General features: G+C 42.1%; 1 protein-coding gene across 1 annotated transcript in view; it reads right to left on the bottom strand.

Annotated features, from left to right (window-relative positions):
- Positions 1-26,414, bottom strand: part of MYO7A (myosin VIIA) — a 305,599-nt gene that overhangs the window by 126,337 nt on the left and 152,848 nt on the right. Inside the window, exons 16-17 of the mRNA XM_089676754.1 lie at positions 8,117-8,275; positions 3,120-3,212 (exon numbers count right to left, since the gene is read on the bottom strand). Coding sequence (XP_089532880.1) covers positions 3,120-3,212; positions 8,117-8,275 — 252 coding nt within the window. The remainder of the gene's footprint in view (positions 1-3,119; positions 3,213-8,116; positions 8,276-26,414) is intronic.

Here is a 26,414-nt window from a genome sequence, read left to right as displayed (position 1 = left end):
GGTAAAACACCGGCATTACCGCAATGCACAGATGTGAAACTTGCCTTAACAGGAACCTTTTCCTTGTCTATGCATGGCAAAGCAACATGTTCCATTTAGGGTGAACCTAGCATGAAACGGTGACGTCCATTGATCTTGAGCCAGTCTACTCCACCTCCTTCCATATGTAGCGTTACTCCCGCAGGAGCTGCAAGAATACTGTCAAGGTTTCCCCACAATCTTCAATCCTCAGCCACGCACACAGGTTTATTCACACGTTTCATCAATGACTCTAGCACCAGAGGGGTGGCAAAAGCACAAAGGTCTCCAAGGTCTTTCAGAAGCATCTGTAGGCATGTAAGGCTCAAGGACAGCTGGTTGCCTCCTTTGAAATCGTGCCCCCCATCACCCAATAAAATGTAGCACCCTCCTAGGAAAGCTAGGGGGAGCTAGTTGAATATTTTTTTTTTAGTTAGAGACTGAATAGCTGCCTGGTGGAATACTCCGAGGGGTCAAAATTGGGTTAGGGCTGAGAGAAGTTCTGCAGATCAGCTCACTGATACCTCCCCCTGATCTAGAGACTTGGAGAAGTCTCTAAAATTCAGTGGGCCATGATGAAAAGGAGCTGGTCTGCGCTCTTAGGGGATCCTGACCAATCCCCAAACAGGAAGCTTGGCATGGGGTCAGGACAGCCCTTAAGAGTGGCTGAACCTGCTCAGCAGCAGGAGAGTTTGAGTTTGATGGAGTGAGCAGAATGAAGTGTGGAGCCTAGGAGGGGGTCAAGGATAGGGGCCTACCTACAGTTGTAGGAGCTGGAAGGGACGATCTCTCAGTCTCATTGTCCCATAAGAAAGGACAACCTGGAAAGCAGGGAAGGAGCCAGCCCAGTGTAAGGCCTGAAGGCAGCCACCAACCCACAAACTTGCAGGAGAGACTGAGTGAGTAACCCCACACCCCCTGGGCTGGATAAGAGGAAAGGGCATTCGGATGGGAAACATGACTAGCCCCCATCTGGGACTGCTTTCATTTAAAGTGGCAGCTTCTGGGACCTCTTGGCCATGGATTCCCTTGGGCAGCTGGGTGAAGAGATTTCATCTGGGGTCCGAGGTGGTACACAAGGAGAGGCTGGCTACCTCTCCAAGAACAGAAGAGAAAACCCCTTCTGACTACTTGTAAATAGTTCCAGGAAGTTGTCCTGATTTTTACAGTTCCTTGGGCACTCCATGTATCCCTCAACCCCATCCAAGTTATCAATCCCCTATTAAAACCAAAAAAATAAACAAGCTCAAGGACTGTTTACTGTCTCTTTAGTACAAGTCTGGAAGGAAATGCATGTTGCCTGGCTGTGCAGGACTATAGGGGGACCCAAAACTTAGCAACGCCTAAGGGGGTAGTGCTACAAAAAGGTGGGCTTGCTACCCAGTAGGGTGATGTGGGGAGAACATATGAATGGGAAAAGTCCCTGTTTCAGGTAATACACCACTGATTTTCAAAGTATCAGGGTCTTCTGAATGAAAGAAGAAAGCACACAGGCACCTAAAGGAAGACTGGCCACCGAATTACTAGCAATCATTCAAGACAAAGTAATAGGCTCTCTAGAAAGAATAACCCTCCAGTCCTTGATATTCCCTACGATCCTCCAACAAAGTTGCAAACCCTGTGCAAGCTCTGTATTGGAGCTTACACTGTGTTGATGACTTCCCTCCATTCCTCACGTGACAGTGGTCAGGCCTGGTGATTGACCATTCCAGCTCAAGCATTGCATCCTGGGAGTATGGGGAGGAGACCATATGCTCCCCCATACCTTGAAATACTCATTAAAGTCTCAAACCAGGCAATGGAATAGCAGCAAAATGCACTGCAGGTGAGCATCAGTGGTTGTTTTTTTTTTTTTTTTCAAGAGAACCTGCCATTATGCTTTGAATTGGCAAAGTCGCTTTTAAGTGACTCAGGGTCACTTTGTATTTAATATAATATCTATTAAAAAAAAGGGAATACACATACTTTTGAAGTGGCCTGTTTGTTCAAATGCTGCCTATTGGCTGCTCCCTGGCCACTGAAAGTGGTCGGTCATGCTCCAGGTCTGTATGGAAGAGGGGCGGACTGACCATTTGGAAACTCGGGCACTGCTTGAGGGCCCGGGGTCAGTAGGGAGCCCCATGAGATGCCCCTGGTACCTTTTTCATAGGCTGTTTTGAGTTTGGGCAAGGACACAGGGGCCCCATTATCCCCTATTGCCCGGGGGCCCCATGAGTTGTCAGTCTGCCCCTGGTATGTAATACTTGCTCCCCCTCTGCCCACATTAGTTTCTCCATCCAGCTCAAATTTCCTGTAGGAGAAACCAAAGCAGGCAGCAGGGGAGCAGATATTCCAGAAGCATGAAATACTTGAAGAGACACGCAAGCAGTGAAGATAGAGGGTCTCAATAAAGGGACTGCTGGAAAGGTGAGTATATACAATGGGACCCTATGCTGACAGGATCACTTTGCTCATATTATATGGTTTTTGGCAAATCTAAACCAAAAATCTCAAGAAAATTGTATAATGTATGGCCAGCCTTTATCACCGATCTGGCTATAGATATGTTGCATTTGGTTATTGCACTTTGCATCCCACCATTACTCCCTGTATTGCCACATGAAATAAGGTTGGCCATACATTACACAATTTTCATGAGATTTTTGGTTTAGATTTACCAAAAACCATATAATATGAAGTCAAACCTAACAACACTTTCAGTCGTATCCAATTAGGCAGGCCCTTGCACTACATAGTTGAAGGTAAATCTAAAGGACATTGGGCAGAAAATTGTAGGAAAATTGTATAGTGTATGGCCAGCCTAAGTCTATTTAGCCTCCCGGCGTCTGGTCCTAGATGCCAAGCGGCCGCACATTTATGCTCTATTAAAAAAGGACATATGTGCCGAGAGCGCACGCCCTGTGCGCTCCCAGCACACATGTCCGGTACTCACGGAAAGGTCCCGATCTCTTTCGATCGGGACCTTTCCCGATCATGTGACTGCCGTGACGGCGGTCACATGACCCTAAACCCCACCTCCCGGCTTCTGAAACTCTTAAAGGCCCAGGAGGCGCCGGCGTGAAGGGGTTAAGAAACAATGTTTTTGCTTGTTATTTAAATACCTTTAAGAAGATCTTTGTTTTGCCAATCTGCCAATCGTCATCCTTTCCCAAAACACATTCGGCGATGCGCTGACACGTTCCACGCAAGTCTCCCTGGAAATTAAATCAAAATATAAAGTAATACGTTTAGAACATTCAAGGGAAACCTCCACTGTCATCCGTTCAGATCTACGCAACTTAAATTGCAGCAAATCTAAAAAGGTTTTTGCACAACTTTGATGCGACTTTAATGCGACTTGAGTGCCATAGACTGCAATGTAAACTCTCAATGGTTGACCTGGACTTTTGTCTTTTTTCAGCTGGACTAACTATGTAACTATGTAAAAGTCACGTGAAAGTCCTATTTTTATGTTATCAATGTGACGGCTGTGCAACAGTCAAAGCCAAAGTATACAGCCAAAGTCGCATCCAAGTCGCAGCCATTCAAAAGTTGCATCAAAGCCGCAATGGAAATTGCATGACTTCGGAGCCTTAACATTACTTTGTGATCAATGTGATTCAAATCCTAGAATATAGCTCATCAGGGACGGACTGACCATTTGGAAACGCAGGCACAGGGAGAACATGCAAATTCCAGGTGGTTGGGATTACGAACCAACAACCCTAGTACTGCCAGGTGGAGGTGCTAACCATTTAGCCACTGTGCTAAATGGTCCTAAACCTCTGGGCAAACAGCTAAAGGCACAGATCGAACAGATATCTGGCAACTGTTTTACCTGCCGTTCATCCAGTTCTAAGATTTACACAGCTCTGCCAGATTGAAGAGCCATGAGGATGACAGTCCTTACAGATAATGCATGCATGGGGGTCCATGCTGCTGGTTGGATAGAGGAGGAGAAGCAGAAGACTGATCAGGTCATCGCTCTGCTCACTCTGCTTTCTCCTCCTATCAGGAGCAGGGGTAGACTGACCATTTGGAAACTCGGGCACTGCCCGAGGGCCCGGGGTCAGTAGGGGGCCCCATGAGATGCCCCTGGTACCTTTTTCATAGGCTTTTTTGAGTTTGGGCAAGGACACAGGGCCCCATGATCCCCTATTGCCCGGGGGCCCCATGATTTGTCAGTCCGCCCCTGTAGCTCATGTAAAGCATTGTGAATTGACCCTAATGTCACCTATAAATCAGAACAGTGAGGCTGATATCCAACGTTCCGGGAGTAGGATACCCATCTACTAGGAGTAGAAGTGAAGCATTTTATTAATAAAATCTACTGGCTATGATATACACTGCTTTAATAAACTCAATGTCATTCATTTAGCCCGGGTTCACACTTGTGTGGTGCAGCTTATCACGTGATTCGCACAGGCACCGCACTGCAATTCCTGTGCAAATCACATGCAAATTCTGTGCAGTGCGATTTGAACCATACATTCGGTATTGACACCTATACGATCCGATTCTGCACATTGCACCGCGTTTTGCGGACCGATTTCAGTGTGTTGTTAACTTAACATACACACCCGCAGCGGTTCCCATGAACGGGGTGCGATTGTGATGCGGTGCGGAATTGGCACAGAAACCGCTGCAAATTCTGCACCGCATCAATGGGAACCCAGGCTGAGGATGTAAACATCTATTGTAAAGCAGAATTCCGAGCAAACAGTCAAATTCACAGATGAAATACAATAAGGAAACGGTTAACCTATCAATGGATTTATAATTCTGTCCATCCAGCCCTGCGATTTGGGACCCGTGTCAATGAGCGTTGATGGGCAGATGAGATGTTTGTGAGATCCTTCAGACTTTGTTGCAAGTATAGATGACCTACTTCAGCTGCTTTTGAATCCCCATAGACCAGTGACCTCCAAACTGCGGCCCGTGGGCCAGTTGCGGCTCTTTGCTTGCCTTTATCCAGCTCTTGGGGCATTCTTCCTCTCATTGATACATGGCATTATTCCTCCTATTGACAACAATGATGAAGCACCATTCTTTCGTCTGACGCCAAAAGTGGAGTACTATTCCTACCACTGACACCAATGGTGCTGCCCTATTGCATCCACTGGCACCAACAATGGGGAATGCTTCTTTCATCGGATATAAACATTGGAACACTATTCCTCCCACCATTACCAATAATGGGGCACTATCCCTTCCACTGACACCAAATGAAGGGGCACTATTCCTTCCACTGACACCAATAACGGGGCACTATCCCTTCCACTGACACCAAATGAAGGGGCACTATTCCTTCCACTGACACCAATAACGGGGCACTATCCCTTCCACTGACACCAATAACGGGGCACACTGACACCAATAACAGGGCACTATTCCTTCCACTGACACCAATAACGGGGCACACTGACACCAAATACGGGGCACTATTCCTTCCACTGACACCAATAACGGGGCACTATCCCTTCCACTGACACCAAATACGGGGCACTATCCCTTCCACTGACACCAAATACGGGGTACCATTCCTTCCACTGACACCAATAATGGGGCACTATCCCTTCCACTTACACCAATACCGGGGCACTATTCCTTCCACTGACACCAACAATGGGGCATACTTTTGTAAATATTAAATATATAAGTGAAAAAATGGAAACGATGTAAATCTATCAATCCATCCAATAGCCTGTAACATCACTCCTCATGAATGTGATCCTTAGACAAATTATTTATGGAGCTTATTTTCAAATTAATTAAACAATATGTGAAGTGAATGGAAAATACCACAAAACTCTCAACCTTCTAATACACCAAAAATTATATAACCAATGTATAAATAAATTTAAATAAACATTAAAACATATAAAATTAAAATAAAATAAAAAATATAAAATATAAAAATATATATATTTTTAATTTTAATTATATATTTTTTAATTACTTTATTTATATGTTTATTTAAATTTATTTATACATTGGTTATATAATTCTTGGTGTATTAGAAAGTTGAGAGTGCAGTTTGTGGTATTTTCCATTCACTTCACAATGGGGCATACTTCTTTCATCGGAGAGAAACGTTGGAAAACTATTCCTCCCACCATTACCAATAATGGGGCACTATTCCTTCCACTGACACCAATAATAGGGTACTATTCCTTCCTCTGACACCAATAACAGGGCACTATTCCTTCCACTGACACAAATGAAGGGGCACTATTCCTTCCACTGACACCAATGATGGGGCACTATTCCTTCCACTGACACCAATAACGGAGCACTATTCCTTCCACTGATACCAATAATAGGGTACTGTTCCTTCCACTGACACCAATGATGGGGCACTATTCCTCCCACTGACACCAATGATGGGGCACTATTCCTTCCACTGACACCAATAACGGGGCACTATTCCTCCCACTGACACCAATGATGGGGCACTATTCCTCCCACTGATACCAATGATGGGGCACTATTCCTCCCACTGACACCAATGATGGGGCACTATTCCTCCCACTGATACCAATGATGGGGCACTATTCCTTCCACTGATACCAACAATGGGGCACTATTTCTTCCACTGATACCAACAATGGGGCCCTATTCCTCCCACTGATACCAATGATGGGGCACTATTCCTCCCACTAATACCAATGATGGGGCACTATTCCTCCCACTGATACCAACAATGGGGCACTATTCCTCCCACTGATACCAATGATGGGGCACTATTCCTCCCACTGATACGAATAACGGGGCACCATTCCTTCCACTGACACCAATAACGGGGCACTATTCTTTCCACTGATACCAATAACGGGGCACCATTCCTTCCACTGACACCAATAACGGGGCACTATTCCTTTCACTGACACCAATAACGGGCACTATTCCTTTCACTGACACCAATAACAGGGCACTCTTCCTTCCACTGACACCAATAACGGGGACTATTCCTTCCACTGATACCAACAATGGGGCACTATTCCTCCCACTGATACCAATGATGGGGCACTATTCCTCCCACTGACACCAATGATGGGGCATTATTCCTCCCACTGATACCAATGATGGGGCACTATTCCTCCCACTGATACCAACAATGGGGCCCTATTCCTCCCACTGATAGCAATGATGGGGCAATATTCCTCCCACTGATACCAATGATGGGGCACTATTCCTCCCGCTGACACCAATGATGGGGCACTATTCCTCCCACTGATACCAATAACAGGGCACTCTTCCTTCCACTGACACAAATGAAGAGGCACTATTCCTTCCACTGACACAAATGATGGGGCACTCTTCCTTCCACTGACACCAATAACAGGGCACTATTCCTTCCACTGACACAAATGAAGAGGCACTATTCCTTCCACTGACACAAATGACGGGGCACTCTTCCTTCCACTGACACCAATAACAGGGCACTATTCCTTCCACTGACACCAATAACAGGGCACTATTCCTTCTACTGACACCAATTATGGTGCACTATTCCTCCCACTGACACCAATTATGGGGCACTATTCCTTCCACTGACACCAATAACAGGGCACTATTCCTTCTACTGACACCAATTATGGTGCACTATTCCTCCCACTGACACCAATTATGGGGCACTATTCCTTCCACTGACACCAATAACAGGGCACTATTCCTTCCACTGACACCAATAACAGGGCACTATTCCTTCTACTGACACCAATTATGGTGCACTATTCCTCCCACTGACACCAATTATGGGGCACTATTCCTTCTACTGACACCAATTATGGGGCACTATTCCTCCCACTGACACCAATTATGGGGCACTATTCCTCCCACTGACACCAATTATGGGGCACTATTCCTTCCACTGACACCAATACAAAACACCTAAGGTATATAAGGGAGTGGATAATAGGTGCTGGAACCATGAAGTCTTTGTTATTTATTCGTTTTGTAAACGCAGCAGAGAAAAACATTTTTACCGTGACTTTACACATCTAACGTTAGCGGCGTTGTGAAAACGTCCCGTGTGCATGAGGACTGGTGGTCATAGACCGCACAGCGAATGATTCCAATGTATACCCAGACGCCCATTCTGCCTCCTATACAGCACCTGTTTGTAGGCCGGCTTCACTCCTGGCATTAACACTCGATATCGATCCACAAACTCCACGAAGGTGTAACGTATGGGGTACCCAGCCCGGCGGATTCGGATGGTCTCCATCATTCCCGAGTACCGAAGCTGGCGCACACACAGCTCTCTGTCAAATAGCTGGAGGAAAAAGGAGAATCGTTACACCAAATTATTTTTTTATGATTATTTTTTATTTATTTCAGGTACTTATATAGCGCCGTCAATTTACACAGCGCTTTACATATATATTGTACATTCACATCAGTCCCTAACCCTCAAGGGGCGTACAATCTAAGGTCCCTAACTTACATTCATACATACACATACTAGGGACAATATAGACAGGAGCCAATTTACCTACCAGCATGTCTGTGGGAGGAAACCAGCGTTCTCGGAGGAAACCCACGCAGGCACAGGGAGAACATGCAAACTCCAGGCAGGTGGTGCTGTGGTTGGGATTACGAACCAATGACCCTAGTACTGCCAGGTGGAAGTGCTAACCATTTAGCCACTGTGCTAAATGGTCCTAAACCTGTAGGCAAACAGCTAAAGGCACAGATCGAACAGATATCTGGCAACTGTTTTACTTGCCGTTCATCCAGTTCTAAGATTTACACAGCTCTGCCAGATTGAAGAGCCATGAGGATGACAGTCCTTACAGATAACGCATGCATGGGGGTCCTTTTTCCACCCCCCAACCTGCTGGTTGGATAGAGGAGGAGAAGCAGAAGACTGATCAGGTCATCGCTCTGCTCACTCTGCTTTCTCCTCCTATCAGGAGCAGGGGTAGACTGACCATTTGGAAACTCGGGCACTGCCTGAGGGCCCGGGGCCAGTAGGGGGCCCCATGAGATGCCCCTGGTAGCTTTTTCATAGGCTTTTTTGAGTTTGGGCAAGGACACAGGGACCCTATGATGCCCTATTGCCCGGGGGGCCCCGTGAGTTGTCAGTCCGCCCCTGATCAGGAGGCCCTTTCCTCCCCAGCTGACTGTTCCTGTCTCACCCCTTTCAATCACAGATGACATGGGGGGGGGGGGTTACCTAGGCCAGGTCACATGCAAATGTGTCTGTCTAGAAATGCTCACTCTTCAAGACTGACATCCACCCATCAAGGGATTTTTATTATTGCATATCTTCCCTCCCTAAGAGCCAACCCACTGCACGCATCAGGGCTGGGGGCTCTTGGGAGGAGAACTGAGGAAGGATGAACTGAGGAAGCCATGTATAGCACCCTGCCAGTCTCTCCCACCAGCTATGATCTACCTGCATTGCATAGTGAAGCACAGAGACCCAGTGATGACTGGGCCAAGGTTCAACCATGAAAGGAAAAATATAAGCAGATTACACTTGCAGCAGAACTTCAATCCCCCTCCTTCAGTGGCTCCAGTTAGCCAAAAGAAATGAAATGTTGTTCAGCCAGAATTGTGCTCCAGACATCCCTGCCAGACAGCACAGCCAGCTCAATGACATCACACTTGTCAGTTTCAGTTATGTAATATTCCTTGGTCAAACCCCTATCCCAAGCTGATTGGATAAGAAGCAGTACACTGCTGGGAAGATCCATGAGTGCCCTATCCTGCAACAATGCTGGCCGGCAATAGAGCCTTGATTGGCTCAGAATGCTGACCCGCCTCTTCCATGGCTGCTGTGAAGAGGATCTGGAGCAGCCAGTATAATGATGTATACAAATCTATCTAACATCTACAAGTCTATACAAATGCACAGTCTAAAGCCCACACTTTTATCAGATTTAGGCTCCATGCACACTAGCGATTTTTAAGCTCCTAGAAGCTGTTATCAGCATTTTATTTCTGCTCCTAGAAGTTAACCCCTTCATGCCTAAAACAAATCTAAATGCCTAAGCACAATTTTGCAATGTGCATAAAACTGTACATATCAAAACTGTACATATCACCTAAAACTGTACATATCACCACAACTACTTTGTACATCCAGCTGAATTATACCGCATTTTTTTCAGGACAAATTGTGCTTTCATTTGGTGGTAAATGGTAATTGATATCTCCTGATTTTTTTTTTATTATCAAAGCAAAACTGACCCAAAATATTAAAAAACAAATATTTTTTTTTATTTAGCTGTGCGTTTCTGGTTACTACCATAACCTACCACCAAAGAACAACCCAAAATAAATTCTCCAGCTCTTGATGATCGCAGCGATACCATATATGTGTATGTTATTTGTTAGATAAACGAAGGGTGCAGCGCTAAAAGATCATAGACACAGTAAATATAGGCAGATACATGGTTAATCAGTCTTGTGACTTGGTGTGCTCACTAGTTTCTATGACATCTATATGTAACACACCATAGGGCATAAAGAAAGTGCAAAAGGAAAAACCGTCCACACATGTATTGAATACCCGTGTCACTGCGCCGTGACTGTTCAGTATTACATGTGAGTATACAGTCCACAATATTCCAGTAGATGTGGTGAGAAAGATCACAAGGATCCTAGCGGTATATTCAAAAGGTGATGGTGTCCAAAACTGATAAAAGACTGCGCACTCACCAGATGCACAATCATGCGCATGTAAGAGATAACCCCTCTTAAGGTTTTCCCCTGCTCCTGCAGGGGAAAAAATGCCTTCCTGATCCTCTGAGAGGCAATCAGATATTCCCTGGATCAACTTTACCCAGGGGAGGACTGACAACTCAGGGGGCCCCCAGGCAATAGGGAATAATGGGGCCCCTGTGTCCTTGCCCAAACTCAAAAAAGCCTATAAAAAAGGTACCAGGGGCATCTCATGGGGCCCCCTACTGACCCTGGACCCTCAGGCAGTGCCAGAGTTTCCAAATGGTCAGGCCGCCCCTGACTCTTCCTATAAATGTTAGTATCCAGTTATATTCTGTGTGTCCAAGAAAGAATCCAGGACTTTTTTTAAGCAATCCACTGAGCTAGCCAGAAACAACTCTTGAGGGAGTCTATTCCACATTTTCACAGCTCTCACTGTAAAGAAACCTTTCCATGTTTGGAGATTACATTTCTTTTCCTCCAGACGTAAAGAGTGCCCCCTTGTCCTCTGTGATGACCTCAGGGTGAATAGCTCTACACCGAGTTCACTATATGAACCACTGATGTATTTATACATGGAGATCATATCCCCCCTTATGTATTATACATGGAGATCATATCCCCCCCTTATGTATTATACATGGAGATCATATCCCCCTTATGTATTATACATGGAGATCATATCCCCCCTTATGTATTATACATGGAGATCATATCCCACTTATGTATTATACATGGAGATCATATCCCCCTTATGTATTATACATGGAGATCATATCCCCCCCTTATGTATTATACATGGAGATCATATCCCCCTTATGTATTATACATGGAGATCATATCCCCCCTTATGTATTATACATGGTGATAATATCCCCCCTTACGCATTATACATTGAGATTATATCCCCCCTTATGCATTATACATGGAGATCATATCCCCCTTATGTATTATACATGGAGATCATATCCCCCCTATGTATTATACATGGTGATCATATCCCCCCTTATGTATTATACATGGTGATCATATCCCCCCTTATGTATTATACATGGTGATCATATCCCCCCTTATGTATTATACATGGAGATCATATCCCCCCTTATGTATTATACATGGAGATCATATCCCCCCCTATGTATTATACATGGAGATCATATCGCCCCTATGTATTATACATGGTGATCATATCCCCCCTTATGTATTATACATGGTGATCATATCCCCCTTATGTATTATACATGGTGATCATATCCCCCTTATGTATTATACATGGTGATCATATCCCCCCCTTATGTATTATACATGGAGATTATATCCCCCCTTATGCATTATACATGGAGATCATATCCCCCTTATGCATTATACATGGAGATCATATCCCCCCTTATGCATTATACATGGAGATCATATCCCCCCTTATGTATTATACATGGAGATCGTATCCCCCCTTATGTATTACACCTGGAGATCGTATCCCCCCCTTATGTATTACACCTGGAGATCGTATCCCCCCCTTATGTATTATACATGGAGATCGTATCCCCCCCCTTATGTATTATACATGGAGATCGTATCCCCCCCTTATGTATTATACATGGAGATCGTATCCCCCCTTGTGTATTATACATGGAGATCGTATCCCCCCTTGTGTATTATACATGGAGATCATATCCCCCCTTGTGTATTATACATGGAGATCATATCCCCCCTTGTGTATTATACATGGAGAACATATCCCCCCTTGTGTATTATACATGGAGAACATATCCCCCCCTTGTGTATTATACATGGAGAACATATCCCCCCTTGTGTATTATACATGGAGAACATATCCCCCCTTGTGTATTATACATGGAGAACATATCGCCCCTTGCGTATTATACATGGAGAACATATCCCCCCTTATGTATTATACATGGAGATCATATCCCCCCTTATGTATTTATACATGGAGATCATATCCCCCCTTATGTATTATACATGGTGATCATTTCCCCACTTATGTATTATACATGGTGATCATATCCCCCCTTATGTATTATACATGAAGCTCATATCCCCCTTATGAATTATACATGGGTATCATATCCCCCTTTGTACATGTTGATCATATCCCCCCTTATGTATTATACATGGAAATCATATCCCCCTTATGTATTATACATGGTGATCATATCCCCCCTTATGTATTATACATGGAGATCATATCCCCCCCCCTTATGTATTATACATGGTGATCATATCCCTCCTTATGTATTATACATGGTGGGTGATCATATCCCCCCCTTATGTATTATACATGGAGATCATATCCCCCCTCATGTATTATACATGGTGGGTGATCATATCCCCCCATTATGTATTATACATGGAGATCATATCCCCCTTATGTATTATACATGGAGATCATATCCCCCCTTATGTATTATACATGGAGATCATATCCCCCCTTATGTATTATACATGGAGATCATATCCCCCCTTATGTATTATACATGGTGGGTGATCATATCCCCCCTTATGTATTATACATGGAGATCTTATCCCCCCTCATGTATTATACATGGTGGGTGATTATATCCCCCCCTTATGTATTATACATGGAGATCATATCCCCCTTATGTATTATACATGGAGATCATATCCCCCTTATGTATTATACATGGTGATCATATCCCCCCTTATGTATTATACATGGAGATCATATCCCCCCCCCTTATGTATTATACATGGTGATCATATCCCTCCTTATGTATTATACATGGTGGGTGATCATATCCCCCCCTTATGTATTATACATGGAGATCATATCCCCCCTCATGTATTATACATGGTGGGTGATCATATCCCCCCATTATGTATTATACATGGAGATCATATCCCCCTTATGTATTATACATGGAGATCATATCCCCCCTTATGTATTATACATGGAGATCATATCCCCCCTTATGTATTATACATGGAGATCATATCCCCCCTTATGTATTATACATGGTGGGTGATCATATCCCCCCTTATGTATTATACATGGAGATCTTATCCCCCCTCATGTATTATACATGGTGGGTGATTATATCCCCCCCTTATGTATTATACATGGAGATCATATCCCCCTTATGTATTATACATGGAGATCATATCCCCCCTTATGTATTATACATGGTGATCATATCCCCCTTGTGTATTATACATGGAGATCATATCCCCCCTTATGTATTATACATGGTGATCATATCCCCCCTTATGTATTATACATGAAGCTCATATCCCCCTTATGAATTATACATGGGTATCATATCCCCCTTTGTACATGTTGATCATATCCCCCCTTATGTATTATACATGGAAATCATATCCCCCCCTTATGTATTATACATGGAGATCGTATCCCCCCTTGTGTATTATACATGGAGATCGTATCCCCCCTTGTGTATTATACATGGAGATCATATCCCCCCTTGTGTATTATACATGGAGATCATATCCCCCCTTGTGTATTATACATGGAGAACATATCCCCCCTTGTGTATTATACATGGAGAACATATCCCCCCTTGTGTATTATACATGGAGAACATATCCCCCCTTGTGTATTATACATGGAGAACATATCCCCCCTTGTGTATTATACATGGAGAACATATCGCCCCTTGCGTATTATACATGGAGAACATATCCCCCCTTATGTATTATACATGGAGATCATATCCCCCCTTATGTATTTATACATGGAGATCATATCCCCCCTTATGTATTATACATGGTGATCATTTCCCCACTTATGTATTATACATGGTGATCATATCCCCCCTTATGTATTATACATGGTGATCATATCCCCCTTATGTATTATACATGAAGCTCATATCCCCCTTATGAATTATACATGGGTATCATATCCCCCTTTGTACATGTTGATCATATCCCCCCTTATGTATTATACATGGAAATCATATCCCCCTTATGTATTATACATGGTGATCATATCCCCCCTTATGTATTATACATGGAGATCATATCCCCCCCCTTATGTATTATACATGGTGATCATATCCCTCCTTATGTATTATACATGGTGGGTGATCATATCCCCCCCTTATGTATTATACATGGAGATCATATCCCCCCTCATGTATTATACATGGTGGGTGATCATATCCCCCCATTATGTATTATACATGGAGATCATATCCCCCTTATGTATTATACATGGAGATCATATCCCCCCTTATGTATTATACATGGAGATCATATCCCCCCTTATGTATTATACATGGAGATCATATCCCCCCTTATGTATTATACATGGTGGGTGATCATATCCCCCCTTATGTATTATACATGGAGATCTTATCCCCCCTCATGTATTATACATGGTGGGTGATTATATCCCCCCCTTATGTATTATACATGGAGATCATATCCCCCTTATGTATTATACATGGAGATCATATCCCCCCTTATGTATTATACATGGTGATCATATCCCCCTTGTGTATTATACATGGAGATCATATCCCCCCTTATGTATTATACATGGTGATCATATCCCCCCTTATGTATTATACATGAAGCTCATATCCCCCTTATGAATTATACATGGGTATCATATCCCCCTTTGTACATGTTGATCATATCCCCCCTTATGTATTATACATGGAAATCATATCCCCCCCTTATGTATTATACATGGTGATCATATCCCCCCTTATGTATTATACATGGAGATCATATCCCCCCCCCTTATGTATTATACATGGTGATCATATCCCTCCTTATGTATTATACATGGTGGGTGATCATATCCCCCCCTTATGTATTATACATGGAGATCATATCCCCCCTCATGTATTATACATGGTGGGTGATCATATCCCCCCATTATGTATTATACATGGAGATCATATCCCCCTTATGTATTATACATGGAGATCATATCCCCCCTTATGTATTATACATGGAGATCATATCCCCCTTATGTATTATACAAGGAGATCATATCCCCCCTTATGTATTATACATGGTGATCATATCCCCCTTGTGTATTATACATGGAGATCATATCCCCCCTTATGTATTATACATGGTGATCATATCCCCCTTGTGTATTATACATGGAGATCATATCCCCCCTTATGTATTATACATGGTGATCATATCCCCCTTGTGTATTATACATGGAGATCATATCCCCCCTTATGTATTATACATGAAGATCATATCCCCCTTATGTATTATACATGGAGATCATATCCCCCCTTATGTATTATACATGGAGATCATATCCCCCCTTATGTATTATACATGGAGATCATATCCCCCCCTTATGTATTATACATGGTGATCATATCCCCCCTTATGTATTATACATGGAGATCATATCCCCCCTCATGTATTATACATGGAGATCATATCCCCCCCTTATGTATTATACATGGAGATCATATCCCCCTTAATCTCCTCTTCTCAAGAGAGAATAAATTCAGTTCCTCTAATCTTTCATCATAGCTGATCTCCTCCATGCCTCTTATCAGTTTGGTTGCCCTTCTCTGTACTTTCTCCAGTTCCCCAATGTTCTTTTTGTGAATTGGTGCCCAAAACTGAACTGCATATTCCAGATGAGGTCTTACTAATGATTTGTACCGGGGTAATACGATATCTCTCTCTGGAGTCTATACCTCTTTTAATACAAGAGAGGATTTTGCTCGCTTTAGAACCCGCAGCTTGGCATTGCTGCCATTATTAAGCTTGTGATCTACCAGAACCCCCAGATCCTTCTCCACCATTGATTCCCCCAGTTGTACCCCCCCCTAGTATTTATGATGCATGCATATTCTTAGCCCCCAAGTGCAGAACCTTACATTTATCAACATTAAACCTCATTTGCCACATAGTTGCCCAATTACACAGAGCATTGAGGTCGGCTTGTAGATTGGAGACATCCTGTAAGGACGTTATTCCACTGCACAGCTTGGTGTCATCTGCAAAGACTGAAATGGGATTTATAATCCCAGACCCTATATTGTTTATAAATATATTAAAAAGTAAGGGTCCCAACACTGAACCTTGGGGTACACCACTGACACCCCTAGACCATTCAGAGTATAAATCATTAACCACTACTCTCTGAATACCATCTTTTAGCCAGTTTTCTATCCATTTACATACAGATTTTTCCAAGCCTGTAGACTTTACCTTACACATTAGCCATGTGTGGGGAACTGTGTCAAACGCTTTTGCAAAATCCAAGCATACCACGTCCACCGCCACCTCTCTGTCCAAGTATACCACGTCCACCGCCACCCCTCTGTCCAAGCATACCACGTCCACCGCCACCTCTCTGTCCAAGTATACCACGTCCACCACCACCGCTCTATCCAAGTATACCACGTCCACCGCCACACCTCTGTCCAAGTATACCATGTCCACCACCACCCCTCTGTCCAAGTATACCACGTCCACCGCCACCCCTCTGTCCAAGTATATCATGTCCACCGCCACCCCTCTGTCCAAGTATACCACGTCCACCGCCACCCCTCTGTCCAAGTATACCACGTCCACCGCCACCCCTCTGTCCAAGTATACCATGTCCACCACCACCCCTCTGTCCAAGTATACCACGTCCACCACCACCCCTCTGTCCAAGTATACCACGTCCACCACCACCCCCCTGTCCAAGGTTTTGCTCACCTCCTCATAAAAAGAAATCAGATTTGTTTGACAACTTCTGTCTTTCATGATTCCATGCTGTCTGTCGCCTAAAATATTTTTTCCCAGCAATAACTCATCTATGTGGTCTTTTATTAAACTCTCCAGTATCTTCCCAACTATAGAAGTTAAACTAACAGGTCTATAATTACTTGGTAATGATTTTGACCCCTTTTTAAATATTGGCACCACATTGGCCTTACACCAATCCAGTGGCACTATGCCAGTCATTAAAGAGTCCCTAAGAGTCCCATTAAAACACTAATAAAACACTAAAGTTCCTAAATGCTTCTAAACACTACTACCAGCTTTTTTATCCAGCGTTTTTTGTTTTTTTTTTATCCAGCATTTTATGAGCTTAAAAAAAAAAAAAAAAAAAAAAGAGAATGAGGTAGAATGAGGACGCATTTAAATTTCTGCATTTTGTTTTTGCTTGTGTCTCCTGTTGGGGAGATTTCCCCTTCCTTCCTGTGCCCGTGATACCCATACAGGGAGGAGAGCTTATCGCCAGGACAGAAAAGCACAAACAGCACAAAAATATTGTCAGCCATTCTAAACCTTCACCTCTGAAAACGTGTTTTTGTTTTTTTGTTCGTGACTCCATTGCAGAGATCTGCCATCACTTCCTGTACAAACAGGAAACGAGGGAAATCTCCCCTACAGAGACATAAACTGCAGCGAAAAACCTGCCAGAGGATAGAACCCTTCCCTGTTCTACACAAAAACAAAAAGTAAATTAAAATTAATAAAACTAAAAATTAATAAAAATAATACATAGTAACACATTATTTAAAACATTCATAAAACAATAACACACAACGCAATCTATTGAAGTCTAAAAATAAATAGAAAAATAAAAGAAGACTTACATACCTTAATTTTTTTTAAATAATAATTTATTACTATTTATTATTTTTAGTGACTACTATTTTTATGTATTTTTCATAAATATAAATAGAAAAAAATAAATAAAATTTTAAAATAATAATTCATAAAAATAATACCTAGTAACGCGTTATTTAAAAATTTGATAAAACCAGGAAATGAGGGAAATCTCCCCTACAGAGACATAAACTGCAGCGAAAAACCTGCCAGAGGATAGAACCCTTCCCTTTACTTCACATAAACAGAGTAAATTAAAACAAATAAAACTAAAAATTCATAAAAATAATACCTAGTAACACATTATTTTAAAAATTCATAAAAACAGGAAATTAGGGAAGTCTCCCCTACAGAGACAAACTGCATCGAAAAACCTGCCAGAGGATAGAACCCTTCCCTGTTCTACACAGAAACAAAGTAAATGAAAACTAATAAAAATAGTAATTCATAAAAATAATATCTAGTAACACATTATTTAAAAAATTTATAAAACAATAACACACAACGCAATCCATTGTAGTCTAAAAATAAATAGAAAATAAAAAGACTTACATACCTTAATTTTTTTTAAAATAATAATTAATTACTATTTATTATTTTTATTGATTACTATTTTTATGTATTTTTCATAAACATAACTAGAAAAAAAACATTTAAATAATAATTCATAAAAATAATACCTAGTAACACATTATTTTAAAAATTCATAAAAACAGGAAATGAGGGAAATCTCCCCTACAGAGACATAAACTGCATCAAAAAACCTGCCAGAGGATAGAACCCTTCCCTTTTCTTCACAAAAACAGAGTAAATTAAAACAAATAAAACTAAAAATTCATAAAAATAATACCTAGTAACACATTATTTTAAAAATTCATAAAAACAGGAAATTAGGGAAGTCTCCCCTACAGAGACAAACTGCATCGAAAAACCTGCCAGAGGATAGAACCCTTCCCTGTTCTACACAGAAACAAAGTAAATGAAAACTAATAAAAATAGTAATTCATAAAAATAATATCTAGTAACACATTATTTAAAAAATTTATAAAACAATAACACACAACGCAATCCATTGTAGTCTAAAAATAAATAGAAAATAAAAAGACTTACATACCTTAATTTTTTTTTAAATAATAATTAATTACTATTTATTATTTTTATTGATTACTATTTTTATGTATTTTTCATAAACATAACTAGAAAAAAAACATTTAAATAATAATTCATAAAAATAATACCTAGTAACACATTATTTTAAAAATTCATAAAAACAGGAAATGAGGGAAATCTCCCCTACAGAGACATAAACTGCATCAAAAAACCTGCCAGAGGATAGAACCCTTCCCTTTTCTTCACAAAAACAGAGTAAATTAAAACTAATAAAACTAAAAATTCATAAAAATAATACCTAGTAACACATTTTAAAAATTCATAAAAACAGGAAATGAGGGAAATCTCCCCTACAGAGACATAAACTGCATCGAAAAACCTGCCAGAGGATAGAATCGTTCCCTTTTCTTCACAAAAACGGAGTAAATTAAAACTAATAAAACTAAAAATTCATAAAAATAATACCTAGTAACACATTTTAAAAATTCATAAAAACAGGAAATTAGGGAAATCTCCCCTACAGAGACATAAACTGCATCGAAAAACCTGCCAGAGGATAGAACCCTTCCCTGTTCTACACAGAAACAAAGTAAATGAAAACTAATAAAAATAGTAATTCATAAAAAGAATATCTAGTAACACATTATTTAAAAAATTCATAAAACAATAACACACAACGCAATCTATTGTAGTCTAAAAATAAATAGAAAAATAAAAGAAGACTTATATACCTTAATTTTTTTTTAAATAATAATTTATTACTATTTATTATTTTTAGTGATTACTATTTTTATGTATTTTTCATAAATATAAATAGAAAAAAAAAATTTAAAATAATAATTCATAAAAATAATACCTAGTAAACGCATTATTTAAAAAATTGATAAAAACAGGAAATGAGGGAAATCTCCCCTACAGAGACATAAACTGCATCGAAAAACCTGCCAGAGGATAGAATCGTTCCCTTTTCTTCACAAAAACGGAGTAAATTAAAACTAATAAAACTAAAAATTCATAAAAATAATACCTAGTAACACATTTTAAAAATTCATAAAAACAGGAAATTAGGGAAATCTCCCCTACAGAGACATAAACTGCATCGAAAAACCTGCCAGAGGATAGAACCCTTCCCTGTTCTACACAGAAACAAAGTAAATGAAAACTAATAAAAATAGTAATTCATAAAAATAATATCTAGTAACACATTATTTAAAAAATTCATAAAACAATAACACACAACGCAATCTATTGTAGTCTAAAAATAAATAGAAAAATAAAAGAAGACTTATATACCTTAATTTTTTTTTAAATAATAATTTATTACTATTTATTATTTTTAGTGATTACTATTTTTATGTATTTTTCATAAATATAAATAGAAAAAAAAATTTAAAATAATAATTCATAAAAATAATACCTAGTAAACGCATTATTTTAAAAATTCATAAAAACAGGAAATGAGGGAAATCTCCCCTACAGAGACATAAACTGCATCGAAAAACCTGCCAGGAGGATAGAATCCTTCCCTTTTCTTCACAAAAACAGAGTAAATTAAAACTAATAAAACTAAAAATTCATAAAAATAATACCTAGTAACACATTTTAAAAATTCATAAAAACAGGAAATTAGGGAAATCTCCCCTACAGAGACATAAACTGCATCGAAAAACCTGCCAGAGGATAGAACCCTTCCCTGTTCTACACAGAAACAAAGTAAATGAAAACTAATAAAAATAGTAATTCATAAAAAGAATATCTAGTAACACATTATTTAAAAAATTCATGAAACAATAACACACAACGCAATCTATTGTAGTCTAAAAATAAATAGAAAAATAAAAGAAGACTTATATACCTTAATTTTTTTTTTAAATAATAATTTATTACTATTTATTATTTTTAGTGATTACTATTTTTATGTATTTTTCATAAATATAAATAGAAAAAAAAAATAAAATTTTAAAATAATAATTCATAAAAATAATACCTAGTAACACATTATTTAAAAAATTGATAAAACCAGGAAATGAGGGAAATCTCCCCTACAGAGACATAAACAGCAGCTAAAAACCTGCCAGAGGATAGAACCCTTCCCTTTTCTACACAAATACAAAGGAAAATGTTTTGGCTGGAATTGGGTTTTCAATGCTATTTAGAGATGCAGACAGCTCTGCCGTTACAAAGTATAAAAAAGATTTTGTTTAGACTGGAGTTCATGAATTTTAGTAGAAAGGATCTGACTTTTGGCGGAGGCGCTGTGGCAGATAAGAGGTAACTGTGCTGAAATCACGTTCCCCATCACTGTTTATTTACATAGTGTGCGTCGTTCTCCCTCTAGGATAATAAATGAGGTTGTTATTGCTAGCTGTTCCAAAAATCTAAAATTAACACCCAAAAATCCTGTTAAAATAACTCCTGTGTGAACTGTGTCCCCGGACCGAAAAATATGTTTTTTTCATCAATGACCTCCTAATGACAATTTCTGCTCTCTAGTAAATGGCAAGTTCCTTGAAGGGGTCTTTAAATGGCTTCCGATTACTATCAGCAAATTCCATCATCACTAATTTACCAGAAACTTTACACACGTGCCTGTAATAAGTGGACGGCTCGGAAATTCCATTTAAAGGAAAATTTCAGCTCAAAATCATTTGCACATCTGCCCCATAGCAATCAGCTTGTAAAATTGACAGACACAGAACAGAAGGAGCAAAGAGTGCCAGCAGGGGTCCGGGGCCCCTCTGTGCAATACCATTGCACAGACCAGGTACGTATAACATGTTTTTTTTATTTTAGATTAATAAAATCTGTATTTTTTAAAACCACTCTAAAGTGTTACTAAACCCAGGACCCCGCATTCACTATATCTGGTCTCCCCGGACCCTGCATTCAATATATCTGATCTCCCCGGACCCTGCATTCACTATATCTGGTCTCCCAGGACCCCGCATTCACTATATCTGGTCTCCCAGGACCCCGCATTCACTATATCTGATCTCCCCGTACCCTGCATTCACTATATCTGGTCTCCCCGGACCCAGCATTCACTATATCTGGTCTCCCCGGACCCAGCATTCACTATATCTGGTCTCCCAGGACCCCGCATTCAATATATCTGATCTCCCCGTACCCTGCATTCACTATATCTGGTCTCCCCGGACCCAGCATTCACTATATCTGGTCTCCCCGGACCCTGCATTCACTATATCTGGTCTCCCCATACCCCGCATTCACTATATCTGGTCTCCCCGGACCCCGCATTCACTATATCTGGTCTCCCCGGACCCCACATTCACTATATCTGGTCTCCCAGGACCCCACATTCACTATATCTGGTCTCCCAGGACCCCGCATTCACTATATCTGGTCTCCCCGGACCCCGCATTCACTATATCTGGTCTCCCCGGACCCCGCATTCACTATATCTGGTCTCCCCAGACCCCGCATTCGCTATAACCGGTCTCCCTGGACCCCGCCTTCGCTATATCCGATCTCCCTGGACCCTGCATTCGCTATATCCGGTCTCCCTGGACCCTGCATTCGCTATATCCGGTCTCCCCGGACCCTGCATTCACTATATCTGGTCTCCCCGGACCCTGCATTCACTATATCCGGTCTCCCCGGACCCTGCATTCACTATATCTGGTCTCCCAGGACCCTGCATTCACTATATCTGGTCTCCCCAGATCCTGCATTCACTGTATCTGGTCTCCCAGGACCCTGCATTCACTATATCTGGTCTCCCAGGACCCTGCATTCACTATATCTAGTCTCCCAGGACCCTGCATTCACTATATCTGATCTCCCCGTACCCTGCATTCACTATATCTGATCTCCCCATACCCTGCATTCACTATATCTGGTCTCCCCGGACCCAGCATTCACTATATCTGGTCTCCCCGGACCCAGCATTCACTATATCTGGTCTCCCCGGACCCTGCATTCACTATATCTGGTCTCCCCAGACCCTGCATTCACTATATCTGGTCTCCCCGGACCCCGCATTCACTATATCTGGTCTCCCCGGACCCCACATTCACTATATCTGGTCTCCCAGGACCCCACATTCACTATATCTGGTCTCCCAGGACCCCGCATTCACTATATCTGGTCTCCCCGGACCCCGCATTCACTATATCTGGTCTCCCCGGACCCCGCATTCACTATATCTGGTCTCCCCGGACCCCGCATTCGCTATAACCGGTCTCCCTGGACCCCGCCTTCGCTATATCCAGTCTCCCCGGCCCCCGCATTCGCTATATCTGGTCTCCCTGGACCCTGCATTCACTATATCCGGTCTCCCCGGACCCTGCATTCACTATATCTGGTCTCCCAGGACCCTGCATTCACTATATCTGGTCTCCCCAGACCCTGCATTCACTATATCTGGTCTCCCAGGATCCTGCATTCGCTATATCCGGTCTCCCCGGACCCTGCATTCACTATATCTGGTCTCCCAGGACCCTGCATTCACTATATCTGGTCTCCCCAGATCCTGCATTCACTGTATCTGGTCTCCCAGGACCCTGCATTCACTATATCAGGTCTCCCAGGACCCAGCATTCACTGTATCTGATCAAATTTAGCATGTGCAGCTTGCTCTGTTCTATCAGCAGATGGACTGGGGACAGTGAAAGAAGTGGAGGATCCGAGAAGACAGGATCAAACAGCCTTTTTTACACATTGCAAGATTAACCCCTTAAGTTCCACAGTGAGTACAACAAGAATGCTTTACTGCATATACAGACTGATTTTACTGTTGTAGGTTTAGTAACACTTTAAAGCGGAGTTCCACCCAAAAATGGAAGCTCCGCTTGTTTGCCTCCTCCCCCCCTTCACTGCCATATTTGGCACCTATTGGGGGGCAACAGGTACCTGGTTTTGACAGGTACCCGCTCCCATTTCCGGCTCAGTTCACCACGGTGAAGTTAGCTGGACGTTAGGCCCCCTCCTTCCTCCCACAGTCTCCTGGGAACCTTCTACAGATCTCAGAAGACTTATAGGAGGAGTTTTCATTCTCCCCTGATTGTCCTATGAGGCTACATGACCCCAGACCCTCTTTCTGGACAGTGCTGTTTGCCCTGTGCTGATCACATGCACCCTCCCAAAGAAAACTCTCTAGCAATACACACCAAACTGAGCATGTGCAGAATGACTCCTAGAGCTCTCTAGTATCAGCAGAAGGATTGGGGACATTACAAGGGGAGGCTCAGAGAAGACAGGATCCTTTTCACATAATGTGGAGGATTAACCCCTTAGGTTCCACAGTGAGTATAACAAGCACGCTTTACTGCATATACAGACTGATTTTACTGTTGTAGGTTTAGTAACACTTTAAAGCGGAGTTCCACCCAAAAATGGAAGCTCCGCTTGTTTGCCTCCTCCCCCCCTTCACTGCCATATTTGGCACCTATTGGGGGGCAACAGGTACCTGGTTTTGACAGGTACCCGCTCCCATTTCCGGCTCAGTTCACCACGGTGAAGTTAGCTGGACGTTAGGCCCCCTCCTTCCTCCCACAGTCTCCTGGGAACCTTCTACAGATCTCAGAAGACTTATAGGAGGAGTTTTCATTCTCCCCTGATTGTCCTATGAGGCTACATGACCCCAGACCCTCTTTCTGGACAGTGCTGTTTGCCCTGTGCTGATCACATGCACCCTCCCAAAGAAAACTCTCTAGCAATACACACCAAACTGAGCATGTGCAGAATGACTCCTAGAGCTCTCTAGTATCAGCAGAAGGATTGGGGACATTACAAGGGGAGGCTCAGAGAAGACAGGATCCTTTTCACATAATGTGGAGGATTAACCCCTTAGGTTCCACAGTGAGTATAACAAGCACGCTTTACTGCATATACAGACTGATTTTACTGTTGTGGGTTTAGTAACACTTTAAGTGATACCCTTTATTGGCCAGTCGAACTAAACCTCACAATACTCAGCAATGCAATGTCGCTGGTATGAAAAGTCTTCTCCCCAGGTTTGGGGTCTTCAGGCATCCTCATGCTGTACAGTGCAATTACATAGTTACTCTGGCTGAAAAAAGACAAAAGTCCATCCAGTTCAACCATTTAAAAAAAAAAAGGTTATTATCCTACACCCACAGTTGATCCAGAGGAAGGCAAAAAAAAACAGCAAAGCACGATCCAATTTGTTCCTGCAGGGAAAAAAAATTCCTTCCTGATCCCCTGAGAGGCAATTGGATGCAATGAAGGGCTGTTGGTGGCCGCAGCTATGTGTGATCGTTCGCACAGTCAATGATCACTGCAGGTAGCCTCTGGCTGTGTGAAGAAGCACAAATCGCTGTGGTCCCCCTGAGTTGCACTGTACGGGCGTGGCGGCCGCAGCTATCTGCGCACAGCTGTCAATCCCGGCCACAGCTATCTGCGCACAGCTGTCAATCCTGGCCGCAGCTATCTGCGCACAGCTGTCAATCCTGGCCGCAGCTATCTGTGCACAGCTGTCAATCCTGGCCGCAGCTATCTGCGCACAGCTGTCAATCCTGGCCGCAGCTATCTGTGCACAGCTGTCAATCCTGGCCGCAGCTATCTGCGCACAGCTGTCAATCCCGGCCGCAGCTATCTCTTCACAGCTGTCAATCCCGGCCGCAGCTATCTCTTCACAGCTGTCAATCCCGGCTGCAGCTATCTGCGCACAGCTGTAAATCCCAGCCGCAGCTATCTCTTCACAGCTGTCAATCCCGGCCGCAGCTATCTCTTCACAGCTGTCAATCCCGGCTGCAGCTATCTGCGCACAGCTGTCAATCCCATTCAGGAGATTCTTGCTGCCGGGATTTGTATTGTGGCTCAACATCTCTACAAATGGAGCCTTAAGTCCCCTTTTCAAGCACAAGGCTCCGTTCACATATATACATTTTGAGTTTGATGCTTTTTGCAATTTGTTCTGCGTTTTTCTACACACGTTTTTACCGCTTTTTTGCATTTTTGTTCAGTTCTTTTTTTATTTGTTAAAGTGGAATTTTTTTTTTGTAGCTGGCCAGAATAAAAATGCAAAACTTGGCAAAAATGAACTACCATGCATT

The sequence above is a fragment of the Staurois parvus genome, unplaced genomic scaffold (assembly GCF_062004578.1).
Source record: "Staurois parvus isolate SC_StPar_1 unplaced genomic scaffold, SC_StPar_1.0 ptg000173l, whole genome shotgun sequence".
NCBI lineage: Eukaryota > Metazoa > Chordata > Amphibia > Anura > Ranidae > Staurois > Staurois parvus.
Note: the sequence above shows the minus strand (reverse complement) of the source record. Positions and strands in the feature narration are given on the sequence as shown.